Below are 14,077 nucleotides of genomic sequence, written 5' to 3' on the forward strand. Positions count from 1 at the left end.
GTTTATCTTTGGTCAGGGATTGGCCAATTACTATGCAGGTTGCAGAAGAAAGTAAGTAAATGGAATTTGAGTAGCTGCTCTTCAAACAGCTGGGATTGCATAGAATTATTAGTCCATTTCACAGTCTAGATTTATGCCACATGTAGGCACACATGGGTTAGGGTTAGGGTTCTGTGGTTGCCTAGTATTGTAGGGAAGAAGATAAAGCTCTGGCTGAATTTGCAGACATCCTGAAACAGTACTGAAGGTGCTGTCTTTCAGTTGTGGAATGTTCAGACTTTAATGGCACTTCACCCGCAGTCGTTGTAATTGCAAGGGGAATGTTCAACTTCTGGGAGCTGCCCTAGCAATGGCTGTCATGAACACTTGGTGTACTCTTGTAATGCTACCATCAGGACCAGTGAATATTGATTGTTACAGTGCTGTTGATTGCCTTGCGAGATGAACATTTCCTGAAGAGGGATCATGACTGTGTCGCATGTTGCAACCTGCTGCTTGTGTTGCTCCAGGAAGTTTGAGGAGAGTCCTGAGCTGCCAAGAAGTGAGTAGCAAGTGGGAGTCATCAGATATGCTTAGCATGCTTGTCCGTGAAAATGGAGAGGAGGATAAGTCATGAAAAGGAAAGACTAGGAAAATGACTGAACAGAGGAACGAGCTATGCTACAACTCCCTCAAAGTCAGATTGAATACATGAATAGCCAAGAACATGTGTGTGGCTGTTCTTGTTTTTATACTACTTTCAGTCTTCCCATCACTCAGCTATAGGCTATTTGGAAATATAAATGAAGTGCATCGTCAAATGTTTTTGTCTCCGTGGTGTCAGCTTTCATTTTTCTTTGTTAGTACTGTTGGTATGGATCTTTGCAGTGGAGTTGTACAATATAAAGACAGATTCAAAAAACAGGAATGAGAGGTGGTGTAATTGTCACTGGAGAGATGCTGTTATGGTTTGTTCAGGACCAGTACGCTAAAGAGAATGTTGGGTTTGAATGTAGGAAATTTGCATTCAAATCCTTCACTCATCTGTGAATCTTGGGGCCTTTTCACATGGGGTGTTTAAAAATTCTTGATATCTGTAGCTCTCTTGCATGTATGCTTGGTAAGCAGCCTCTGCATGGTGTGGTCTCTAAAATATCCTTGGTGACATCGGGCTACTCACGCCTACATTCTTGTGGATTATGAGGGCAAGTGCCAAGAGAACTTCTATACACTGAACAGTCTTGCAGAAATGAAAATTAGTACAGCAAGCATCCTTTATCTAGTCTCTCAGCTGCAGAACAAACATTTACCTTTAATGTTCTAAGACTGTTTCCCAAACTGTGGGTTGGGATGGACCTGTGGGTCCAGACCTGATTGCTAGTAAATTTGAAACTGACAGGCAGATAGCTGACAAGGAAAATTATTGAGCCGTAATGAAACTGAAATGGAGCAGCACATGCATGTTTGTTCGTGAGTAGACAAGCGTGCCTTGGCTTTTATCAAAGGCCAGGCGAAAGGGAAGGCAAGACCACCAGAATGGTCCTGATCCAATGAATGTAGAACTCTCCCCAAATGTTGGTCGTCGTCCCCAAAAAATAGTAAAAAGGATAAAAACAGGCTTAAGTGGCTGGTAAAGTAAAACTTTTTTTTTTTGACTTGTAAAGCTAGATGAGTCCCAATGGAGTATCATTTTAAAAGTGAGTCCTGGTGCTAAAAAGTTTAGGAACCCCTGTTCCAGAAGATGGGAAAATATCATATTTGTAGCCCAGTTTGTCATGTCAGTTCCTTGAAAGTCAGGGGTCAGTTCAGAATCTTTGATTTCCTGTGAAGTGAGCTAGGTAAAGACACTGATTCTCTTGAATAATTGCACACGTAAGAATATACATGGTTTGTTCAGTGTCTTAATGCTTCAGTGACTGACAAGTGCAGTCACTGAAAGGACTAACCTATTGTTTGTGACAATAATGCTTTGCCCTTTGTGTTTTCAACATACAATAGTGAGTAGATTTTTTTTTAGAGTAGGAGCTCTTCATGACCTTGCATTGATTTAAGAGAGCATGATGATGGGGAGAACCCCCCATTTGTTCAGAATTGGAGGAGGTGCCTCAATGTGATATATAGTCAAAATCCTCCCCTATGGTGGAAGGTTGGATTTGTGGTGAGCATAGAACTTGGGCAACTGACAAGGCCAACCAAAATTTAGACTCCCACTCATAGTGTCCTTACTAATTTCCCCCAATTTAGCTCCTTTGTCTTCCCCTTCAAACATATCTTTGGTCTCTTGGCAAAATAGTGTGATTCCACTGCAACCCATTTTAGCCACCTGTCATAAAGGAGAGTTTGTGATTTGAAGAACAGAATGTACATTGCTTTTTTTACAGTCATGCTAACAAAAACAAGGAACCGCTGTGTCTCTCTTGCATTGGAAAAATGTCCTCTAGAGACGTTTCTGTGGTCTCAATAGTACACAGCTATCAAGACATGCTCTTTCTTCTAGAGACTCTTTCCATGCTTAGTCATGGTTTTTTTTGTACATTGCTAGCAGCTCTCGAGGGTCTATGAAATCAGTTGCTGTTGACCTGAATGTGATGCAATCTACAATTTTGGCATGTACCTTGTAGCAGCATTCAAAATGTTCTCTGTAAATGGAACATTCTGTAGGTGTTCTTTGAATGGAAAATAAGCCGTATAAATATTCTTAATAAAGAAAGATGCAAACTCTTCCAGATAGTCTTTCTCCCTTCCCCCAGCACTTAGAAAAGCAGTCTTTCCGCTTTGGTGACTGAACTCTGAGGGCTCTTTGCAAATACACTCCCAGTCTGTTTGCTCAACAAACAGATAAAGGGCACTCTTCCAAGAATGGAGAATTAGTGCACTGCTTAGATTAAAGGTTATCTCTAGCATGTAGACCTGTTTTCTACCTTTGTCAGATGGTGTTGGCCTTTCTGTAGATTTCTTTCTAAGATTCAGAGGTGGAGTTGAGTTTTCACATTATTTTTTGACCCACCACCATGACCACGTTTGATTATTCTCCATGATGTTGTAAAAAAAAAAAAGTGACATCTTGCAGTGCAGGTGCATATCCAGTAAAAATGATAGACTATTTCACATAAAAATTGAACATGACAGCCCTCACTAAGAGCTTGAGATGTCTTTTTATTCTGTACAGCAGTGAAAGTACTTGAAAAAACTGCTTTCTAAACGGTGTATTTTCACCACTGACGTTGGAGAACTAGAATATTGAGGCTCTCATTATTGCTAAGGCCCTTCTTTGTTTTCTCTCAGGTATTAATTGCTACATGTTTAGCTAACAAGAGGAGTAGTTTTACTGTATGAATGGGATAATTTAGTCAAAATGGTATGTCAGCAAGGAAATGCTATGTCAACATTCAAGAGACTGAAGTTGCCAAAAACTTTCAAACCTTGATTATTTTGAGAGGCAGGGAAAGAGAATATATTATGCTGCTATAATCAAATGTTGCAATGAAGAAAATTGAGTTTTAACATAATTCCTCCCTGACTTTGTGGAAGTGGTTAGTAGCTTTTGACATGAGTTGGATCTGTTTCAAGATATTATTGAAAATGCCCTCATAGTTGAATAGCTTCCTTTCTAGTAGGAGGTGTTAAAACTAGGCAGCACTGTAGCAGTCTGTTCAATATATGAGGAGCAATAGCAACTCAGCCTCTTCAGTACACATTTAAGGGACTGGTAACTAAGTCTCTCTTTTTGTTTCCTGCAGCTAAGAAGAAGAACAAGAAGGGGAAGACCCTGACTCTGACGGACTTTCTGGCAGAGGATGGCGGTGGTGGTCCCACCTTTGTTCCAAAACCGGTTAGCTGGGCAGATGAGACAGATGACCTGGAAGGAGATGGTAAGATGGAAAACAAACTTCCCACATCTTAGTGCTTTACTTCTGCTAAACGCTTCTTGTGCTAGCAGGCAAAGCTCAATTAAAATTTGAATCTTCAAGATTAGAAGAAACTAGTGGTGCTTAATTCTTTTCTGATAATTCCAGATCCTGAGTAAGAAGTTTTTTTTATAATCAATCATAGAAATACCAGGCACTGACAAAATTATGGGAGTCTTCAGTGGATTCACAGATCCTGACTGGCCTCTGTACTAGCCAAAACACATGCTTGCAAAAAGCCAGGGCCAGTCTGCCAGAGGAGTCTGGTTGGTACCGTCAGGTCCTGAATGGCACATACGCATACAGGTCAAGAAAATAAACAGGGAGAACTTTTCTTTTTCCACCCTGTGCTTGTGCACAGCCTTTTGAAAAAGCACAGACTTGGGAGCAACTGGAATGACCATCCTCACTACCATTGCAGCAGCAGCAGCCAACTTTATCTGCCTTTCTACTTCCTTTTCTCCATCCTAGCTCTACCACTCTGAAACAGGAGAGCAGCAGAGCAGGGACAAGAACAAGCAAGCTGGAAAGAGTATTAACCACTTCTTAAAAAAAAAAAAGGGTGTCCCTTTTTGAGAAGTGGGGCAAGACTCCTCCTGTCTTGCTTGTTCTGGTCCCTGCTCTGCTGCTTTCCCTATTTCAAATACTGAGTGGCCAAGGCTTTAGCTGCTGAAGATGAGCGGCCAACGGAGGGGAGCTCCAGCCATTCTCTAAAGTAGGAGCATCACAACGGCTGTCCCTGACCTCATGCTGGCTTTGGAGGCACTCTAAAACACTGGTTCCCAATCTGGGGTACATGTATCTCCAGGGGTAATTGCAGAGACCTTTAGGGGCACTTGAAAAAATTGAATAATGGCAGAAAAAGGCAGGTCTGCATTAGAATGCCTTGTGGGGCTGACAAGGCAGGAAAGAAGGCAGCTAGCTGACTGTGAAAGCCCCAGCAACTGCTAGTTTCTGGTCATTTGTGTATTATCAGATATGGATCAGTAGTTGAAAACACATAAATTTGAAATAGCAGCATTAATTATGAGGGGTACAATTTATGGAAATAGGCTGCCAAGGTATACACAAGTAATAAAATATTGGGAACCTCTGCTCTAGAAGTTGGAGATTTTGCTTCTTTCAAACACATCTGAAGTTATTGGCTGGGTCTCTTGCTATGTTAAAAGATGCACTGTTTAGTGAGCTGATGAGTGCAGTTGTGGATCCTTAGGAACCACATTCTAAATTTCTTTAAGAACCTTCTTGCTTTGGGTGTCTTCGTGTACATTTATGTCAAACATCCATGCTTATTTTTCCCTTATAAAAAAAAGAAAACCACTCAAAACTGAAAGCTTGTTTCGGCTCTAATTGTGTTTTACTAAGAGGCAAGATTCGTGGCTTCCTCGCTCTTGAAGGTGCCCTTTGTATACAGAAGATTGATTTTTAAATCCAAACAGTTTTAAATCATTGACTTTAAACAAAGCTTTCCTCTTGGTAATTTGTGCATTTTCTTAACAATGCATACTAATTGTTTCAACAGCCATATCGCTTTGCAACCAAATAAGACAGTGGTTCACAAACTGGTGGGTCATGACCCACCAGTTCGTGTAATGCTTCCCCTGTCCCTTTATGGGGCAGGGCAAGAGGAGAGGCAAGGAGGCAATCCTCAGGATTGCCTGCCTAAGGGAGGTGGTGTTGTCAAGGTGCATCTTGCACTAAGCAATTGTGGGAAAATGATAAAATTAATGCGTATCTGTTTGGCTCTCTGAGCACATCCCAGGATTACTTATAAAACAGGTAACCTGCCACAGTCACAGCAGATCATGTATTGTATTTATGTCACATTTGTTATGCTTTATCATGACAGAAATCAAGTCTGATATCTTTTCCCCATGAATTTTATCTTGTTTCATTGGAGAGCAGGCTAAATTCAGAGTATACAATGTTACATATTCATTATGTATACATCAAAACATCCATTTTAAGAGATTATAAATTTAGATTTAACTGAGCTTAATAAAAATGTAAATTTTGTCTTAAACATAGTTATTTTTAAAAGTTGTGCTTAACTGAAATCTTAATCAAAGTACATTGATAGTTTTTTTCCCTACTCTGCTCTCATGCAGTATGCAGGGCTGCTACTTTGCTTCCCTCACACAAAAATCCTTTGTTTTAAGTAACATTTCAGTGTAGGCATTGTTTGCCCTGTCCAATTGCAGAACATTGAAAAGGTGCTCCTGCAGAATATACAGGGCAGCTCAAGAAAATGTACACAAACTTTATACGTACTATCAAATTTATAATGCTATTATTCACACACATACTGCATATGGCATACACAGAAGCAATTGCTTGACCCAGTTAATTTGGTTAATGAATTATTACATTAAGTGCTTGAAGTGTTCCCTGTGGGTGACTATAGTCCTCTGACATTGTTGACTTAAGGGATCTGCAGATATCCACGAACTTGTGTGCTGTGATGGTTCCACACATTTCTTCAGTTGTTTCTCTTAGATGTTAGAGCAGGGGCGCCCAAACCCCAGCCCGGGGACCACTTGCGGCCCTCAGGGATTCCCAATCTGGCCCACAGGGAGCTCCCAGTCTCCAATGAGCCTCTGGCCCTCCAGAGAGTTGCTGGAGCCCATGCTGGACCAACGCAACTGTTTTCAGCATGAGGGTGACTGTAGACTGTGGAATGAGGGCTGCTTGCTGTTTGATATCTGTGATACAGCAGCAGCAACGAATGAAACACCAGGCTTGCTTTGTGAAAGGCCTTTTATAGGCCTTGAGCTATTGCAAGACCTTCATTCATTCATATAAGTTCTATCTCTAATATATTCATTTATGTAAATTTATTCAAATTTTATTTCCAGCCCCCAACACAGTGTCAGAGAGATGATGTGGCCCTCCTGCCAAAACGTTTGGACACCCCTGTGTTAGAGTGTTGCAGGTTTTCTACAATGCAGCATGCCTGTATTAGATCTCATTAAAGTGTGTTTATAGGGGTTTGTTTGTTTTTTTGAGACATGCTATGTATTCCTCCCCACCTTGTGTTTTTGCACAAGTTGTAGTTACATGTGATTATGGCCATATTACCCCTTACTTTTCCAAGGTATTTGCTTGATGGTCACCATGTAAACTGGCCCACAGTTTCAGACCTTGCAGCATGCATTGCTCAGTAATGATTTCTAGAATTTTCAGTAGGGAATTGTCCTCATGATAGTTGAATGTTTTTTGCATTTATAGCAATAGCAATTTCTCCTCTGTTTTCAATCAGTGGATAGTCTGGGGTAAACATTTTGTGTCTTCGTGTATGTTCTTTGTTCAGGAAAACTGTTTGTAACTTGACATTGCAGCTTAATTGGCAGTAGTTTGCATGCAAAAAAAAAAATCCAGCATTGGGCAATTCATAAGGAGGTGCTCTTGCATGGTGACTCCTTGATCCCTTTAAATCTCCCAAACCTGCTGCACTAACTGCAAGTCAAATGTAGACCACCTGATATCTCTGGTGCTTGCACAGTTTGGTAATCTGTAAAATTTGTCTTCCAGTTTCTACCACCTGGCATAGCAACGATGATGATGTATATCGAGCCCCTCCAATTGACCGTTCCATCCTGCCCACTGCACCTCGGGCAGCTCGGGAGCCCAATATTGACAGAAGCCGTCTCCCAAAGTCACCCCCCTACACTGCCTTTCTTGGAAACTTGCCCTATGATGTAACAGAAGACTCCATCAAGGAGTTCTTTCGAGGACTTAATGTGAGTATTTTATAGTTCATGTAAGTGTTTAATAGGCACACCTTTGAAGCATACCAGATGGGACCTGTTGAAATGCATTCAATGGAATCCAGAGAATCTTAAACTTATGCCTTTCTGCAGGGTATAAAAAACCATATGTTATGAGTAGCAGCAGCATTCAATACATGATATCAAAAATCCCATTCATCTCTCTTTTGGAGATCATTATTTTGTTGCAACATCTCTGAGAGGTTTCAGAGTCTCTTATAGACTTCCCAGGCCTCTTCTGTGAGGGGTTTCAGAATTTCTTATAGATTTGTCAGGCCTCTTCTGTGAAGTAAAGGCCAAACTTTTGTAGTTGCATTTTCAGGCATCTAAAAACTTGAGTGTAACTACCAAAAGTCCATTATATTGTGATAAACATGACTCTGGGCTTTTACATTGTTTCTAACTGTAGCAGCCCAAAACCCAGAAGACACAATCAAATCTCAAATATTACATTTACAAACCTAACAAATTCTTAATTTGAAGGATAGTACTGTACCTTGGGTTAGGTAAAAATACTGAAACAGGAATGACACTTAAGCCATTTCTGCCCAGTGTTTTTTGTCAAGTGTTCTCCAGACTTCAGATAGCTTATGCATATTTTATTTAAAACTGGAGCTGGCGGACACTTTGCTGTTAACACTTGAAAAAATTTGCTGTTGGAATATTTAGGAGTTAAGGACTGCCTAACAGCAAAGGAGCTCAACCCTTGTATATTCATGCAAGCTGCTGTTTAAAGCATTCTGTCTTCTTAGGGCAGGAATGTGTTGCTTACACAGTGAGAGTGGTTAGCTGATCCGCTTATGTACAAAGCAAAATGGTCCTCTTCCAACAGCAACAAATTGAAAGGAGATGAGACTAGGGCAGTCAAATAAAGAAAAGATTCAGTTGGTAGCCTCCTCTGAGTGGGTGGTTTTGGCACCCAGGAGCCATCATGTCTCACAGCACATTAGCAGTTCTCTTATGTCACATACAATACGAGAATTACTCTAGTCACTCAGCAAGCTGGAAGGCTAATTGCATTTCCCAATGGACAGATCTTGTTTTGAAATGCCATACTTGCTCAGAATTCAAGACAAACATGGCAGGTATGATGAAACTGTTTTGGAGTTTGAAGAAGGTCCTCAAATTCCAAGAAATCCATCATGGATCTTCTCTGTTGTGACATCAGTGTTGAATTAATTGCCCTGCAGTTGTCAAACTGAAGAAAAAGCTTCCCTGCTGGAGTGCTACTAGTTATTAATCAAGCATGTATTTTTAAGAAGGGTGCAATGTGAAGTTCTACTACTTTGTGTGTTCTACAGCCATGCAAATAGAAAATTGCCAGCTGGTGATAAGGTGGATCACTGTTCACCTCTTCACCAGAAATAGCTGCTTCAGCCTCCTCTCTATAAGCTCTGTGTAGCCAGTATAGGTCACTTGCCACCTAATAGGAGTACATACAAGGACCTATCTAGCCTATCTGCGTATTTCCCAAGGATGTGAGCTGCAAATGTATCACTGAGAGATTTGGATTTATCAGTTATTTTTGAATTTATTTTCTGCCTATTTTCTCCCTACTGGGAGGTGCCCAGGATGACTTACAGTGTTTTTTTCTCTGCATAGTAATAGAATAGAAAAATAAAGAGGCAGGAGTGTCTCCCTCTTTTGCTGCTTGTCCCCCTCATTCAGAAGTGGATGTTACTCTGTGTCAGTGGCAATCCTGACCCCAGTGCTGTCCAGGGCCACAACCACAAGCTGCCACCACCCCCTGCCTCCCTTTCCAATCCTCCCAAGGCCTTGTAAAGCCCTTGGAGGGCCAAAAAGAATCACTTCTGGTTTCACGAAGGAAACCAGAAACGACGTTTTAATGCCCTTAGAAGACCTTCTGAGGGCCAGGGAGCTTGCCTACAGAAGGTTGGGGAGGGTCAGACTGTGCAACTGACAAAGTGAGTGCTGCTGGGGGGTGGAGGTGGATGAAGCAGCAGTATTTGGGCTGATTATTTACCTGGCTTGGTAGAAAGATGTGCAGAAGAATAAAGGAAATTATTCCTGAAAAGTGCCAGAATCAGAAGCTCTAAAACCAGAATGTCTGGGCATGAATTACAGCTGAATGTCACAGGGTCTTTGAATTCAGTGTTTACCTGTGTGACAGCATGCTCTGCTGATCAAAGTGGATTGTTTCTGATCATTGAAATGCCATTGTTAGCCTTTTGTGTTCTTTTCTCGTATCCTATCTTTTAATGCCTTGGGTTTGCCTATTGGGGATTCAAGAGCGGTGGCAGCATGGATGGATGTGTACAGCTCCTTCAGCAAACATGCTACATAATCACCCCAAAGCTTAGAGCACAATCCTGTCCAACTTTCCAGCACTGATACAGCCGTGCAGCATCATGGGGCACAGTCACAGAGGCATCTTCAAGATAAGGGAACGCTTTTACATTACCTTGGGGCTGCATTGGTGCTAGAAAGTTGGATAGGATTGGGCCCTTATTTGTTGAGCAACAGTGTCCCATGCATGGCTTAGTGCTCGCTCTTCGTACTTGTCTGTAAAGTTTAGAATTCTCCTTCAACACTCCTGTTTGCAGCTACTGTTCGTGGCTCCTCAAGGTCAGGCAAGAAAGACAGGGCACTTAGCTGCTACAGCACTGTAAGACTTTTAACCTATATGGTTTTATAGAGCCCAGGCATATAACTAAGTTAGTGCTATGGAGAGGCAGGAAGGCCACTGCAGACCAGCACCCACTGAATTCTTTGCAAGTTGCTACTCCCTTCACTCATTCTAGATCAGGACTTCCACACATTAGGCTTAACACATGCTGGTAAATTAATAGATTTGCTTTCTCTAATTACACAGGCCAACACACATTTTGCTTCCTTAAACGTTACACCAATTCCTGGGGACATTTGGGGTGCTGATTCCAAAAATGGCATCCATTTTGTCCTATCACGTCTAGTTTTGGAGATATAGTATATCCTCATTTGTGAATGGTTCAAGAAGCTTCCTCATGAGGAAGCCTACACCTTGGCTTCCTCATGAGGAAGCTGCTTGAACCATTCACTAAAGAGGCTATACTATATCTCCAAAACTAGACATGATAGGGCAAAACGGATGCCATTTTTGGAATCGGCACCCCAAATTCATATCAAACTATAATAAAGTTTGGGAAAAACTTTTCTGACCTTCAGTTTTGTAGGCCTGTGTTGTTATTACTGTTAGCCTTCATGTTCACAGGTAATCAGGTTGTCTTATTCAAATAAGGGTGATTAAAAGGTACTTCCCCCCTTTTAATCAAAACAAGTTTTGAGACTTGTTTACTGTGGAAATGGGCTTTCTAATTTATATTAGTGATGCAAGTATAGAAGTGACTAAAGAGCAGTAATTGTTATTGATTGATGTGAAGTCCAAGGCTGTAATTTTCTGCATGTGGTATTAGTCTGACTTAAGGAGTGAAAATTCTGCACCTAAATTCATTGCTGCTTTTCTGTTTCCAAGGGACTTGTGCTAATGATTAACACTAACCAGATCCATGGGCATGATGCCAAATATCACTTGCTTACAAATTATACAGCTGTTTTGCTTTGTTTTTAAAGAAGTACCTTCTATGCATTCTGTCTTCAGTTGTGTAACATGAAGTATGATAGCTAAAAGTTATCTCATGGCTTATTTGTTACACGATTGTGCTACTCCTGTAGAAAAATAGTTACTGAAAATCTTTTCCCATCCTATTCTGCAGATAAGTGCTGTTCGTTTGCCACGGGAGCCTACTAATCCAGAGAGGTTGAAAGGATTTGGTTATGCGGAGTTTGAAGATCTGGACTCCTTGCTGCGTGCTTTGAGCCTCAACGAAGAGGTGAGTTGAAACCTGCCAAGAAATGTAGTCGGCCTCTGAACAATCTTGTCACAGAGGCTAAGGAAGTCAGGTCACTAAAATGGAAAGGTCAAAGAGGCAAACTCCAAAAACCTTTGGTCAGGTGGTGGTGCTGTGGACTTTTTTGCAGGTATAACTATACCTGAATTAAGGGGAAAGAGTTGATCAAAGAGCTTTCTTATAACAGGATCCATTTCTTCTTCTTGAGCCTGATTAAAGCTTTCAATGCACAGAGAGCATTAGGTTTCTAAAAGTATTTGGAAGGTGGAGGCATGACATGCCAGGTGCCCAACCATGCTGGCCTACAGATCGTGGCTCTGGGTATGATTTGAGCAGCCCACCCATGCTTTAAAAAAAAATTGATCTTTATTCATTTTCAAATCCAGGCTAATAATACAGGTCCAGCCTATTTATACACGGATTTTTTATACACGGATTTGACTCAACACGAATGGCCACTGCAAATGAGAAGGAATGTGCTGATCCCTGGAGAAGGGGAAAAATGCATCCCTTTAAAATTAGTTTAAAAAGCTGAACAGTCCTTTAACAATAGCCTCCTTAATGAGAGAAAGAGAGAGAGGGCAGCTGGCTGACAATTCCAGTCATCCTCTCTCCAGCGGACCCTTCTCTTCCCCCTGAGCGCGAGGGAGGGGCTGAGTGAAGCGCCTTTCTAAGAGCTTGGAGGAGGACTGATTGGATTGTCTTCTTAATGACTCTTACCTTACACCACAAAGTCGGTAAGGCTGTTCTTAAATCACTGGAGGAAAGAAACTTTGTTTTTTAAATTGATTTGCTATGGCTTTTTGCCATCCACATGAGTGCTTGGAACTGAACCCACAGGAATAATGAGGCTCACCCTGTATTCAGTGTTACAGTCAAAATATGCACACACAAAGGGAAAATGCCAAAAAGCAATTATCAGATTGTCAGGTACCATCTTCAGTGCCATTCCATTAAACATTTTATGTATGGCTGACTCTTTGCAGGAGTTACAAAATCTGAATTGTCACAGTAACATTTCTAAGGCTTTACGGTCCTTCTATCTGGAGACTGTTTGCAGATTGCAAACTTGAAAGGCAAAAAACTGGCTTAACAATGGCAGTGTTTTCCTGGGCACTGCTTTTGGCTGGTGGAAGGGATTGAAGACAAAGCATCCCTCGTTAGCTGTAGACTCAGTATGCTTCCAAGGTCTCAAGACTCCTTTGTCAGAATATTGATCAATCTTGTTGAGTGACACTTTTAGTATGTACAGTACCTTTATGAAATACCTTCGTTCCCTTTTGTAAAGAAAAATACTGATGGAATCACAACCATGGGATTCAAGCATGCAGTTAAAGTAATGTCTTATTTGACCTTCCTAGATGTTCAGTAGCAAAGGTCACTCTTATTAGGAACATGGGGAATAAAGCAGTGGCTGTTTGTGTCAGGCCTTGCAGCTTTTAAGTAACAACAGCCAGAACACACCGGGGCTGAGTTAAAAAGAGTTGTCATCTCATTCCCATAACCCTTTCTTGCAGTTTGAAACTGCTGTAGAAAAGGAAGAAAATCCTTTCTTAGAGGACCACTCTTAGATGTGTGACCAGATGGAGGAGGAGCCCCTGTCCATCTTAGTTTGTTTTTTTTTTGTTTGTTGTGAATAGGCATGCTTCAAAAACATGAAAATCCAATATATAACAAAGGTTTGTCAAACCTGCATTTTGGAGCCTGCCCCCCTCCACATAGTGTTCTCCTAGCAAATTTCCTCCAAGCTTTAGACCAGGGGTGCCCAAACCCTGGCCCTGGGGTCACTTGCGGCCCTCGAGGCCTCTCAATGTGGCCTTCAGGGAGCCACCAGTCTCCAATGAGCCTCTGGCCCTCCGGAGATTTGTTGGAGCCCACACTGGCCCGACACAACTGCTCTCAGCATGAGGGTGACTGTTTGACCTCTCATGTGAGCGGTGGGATGAGGGCTTCCTCCACTGCTTGTTGTTTCACGTCTGTGATGCAGCAGCGGCAGCAAAGGAAAGACCAGCCTTGCTTTGTGCAAGACCTTTTATAGGCCTTGAGCTATTACAAGACCTTCATTCATTCATATAAGTTCATCTTTAATATATTCATTTATGTAAATTTATTCAAATTTGAAATGTAAATTAATTCTTTTTTTCCCCTGGCCCCCGATACAGTGTCAGAGAGATGATGTGGCCCTCCTGCCAAAAACTTTGGACACCCCTGCTTTAGTCCTATTGGGGGAGATTTAGACCTGTTTGGGGGGGGGGTCGGCAATGTCAAAGATTACCCCTTGCTGGGCACCACTTTTTCTTTGGACTTGCACAACCTAATATTCTATTGTCTGTTTAGTGTTTAGGAAACAGGAGAATACGAGTGGATGTTGCTGATCAAGCTCAGGATAAAGGTACAAACTGCAGCTTGGTAATTTAAAGGGTGTCTTGCACAAGCTAGATTTGTATACTAAGGCTGCAAAGGGGAGTGGTGTCACCAAAATAGACAGGGAATGTTCAACTCTTGGTTTTCCTCCACAGTGAAAGTTTCTCAGGCTTGTCAGTTTCTACATTGTTCTTTGCAGAACTTCTGCAAA

At 41.6% G+C, this 14,077-nt stretch overlaps 1 protein-coding gene across 1 annotated transcript in view; it reads left to right on the forward strand.

Annotated features, from left to right (window-relative positions):
- EIF4B (eukaryotic translation initiation factor 4B) overlaps window positions 1-14,077 on the forward strand; it is a 38,830-nt gene that overhangs the window by 10,532 nt on the left and 14,221 nt on the right. Inside the window, exons 2-5 of the mRNA XM_066613873.1 lie at window positions 3,720-3,851; window positions 7,419-7,627; window positions 11,368-11,484; window positions 13,840-13,894. Coding sequence (XP_066469970.1) covers window positions 3,720-3,851; window positions 7,419-7,627; window positions 11,368-11,484; window positions 13,840-13,894 — 513 coding nt within the window. The remainder of the gene's footprint in view (window positions 1-3,719; window positions 3,852-7,418; window positions 7,628-11,367; window positions 11,485-13,839; window positions 13,895-14,077) is intronic.

The sequence above is a fragment of the Tiliqua scincoides genome, chromosome 2 (genome assembly GCF_035046505.1).
Source record: "Tiliqua scincoides isolate rTilSci1 chromosome 2, rTilSci1.hap2, whole genome shotgun sequence".
Taxonomy (NCBI): domain Eukaryota; kingdom Metazoa; phylum Chordata; class Lepidosauria; order Squamata; family Scincidae; genus Tiliqua; species Tiliqua scincoides.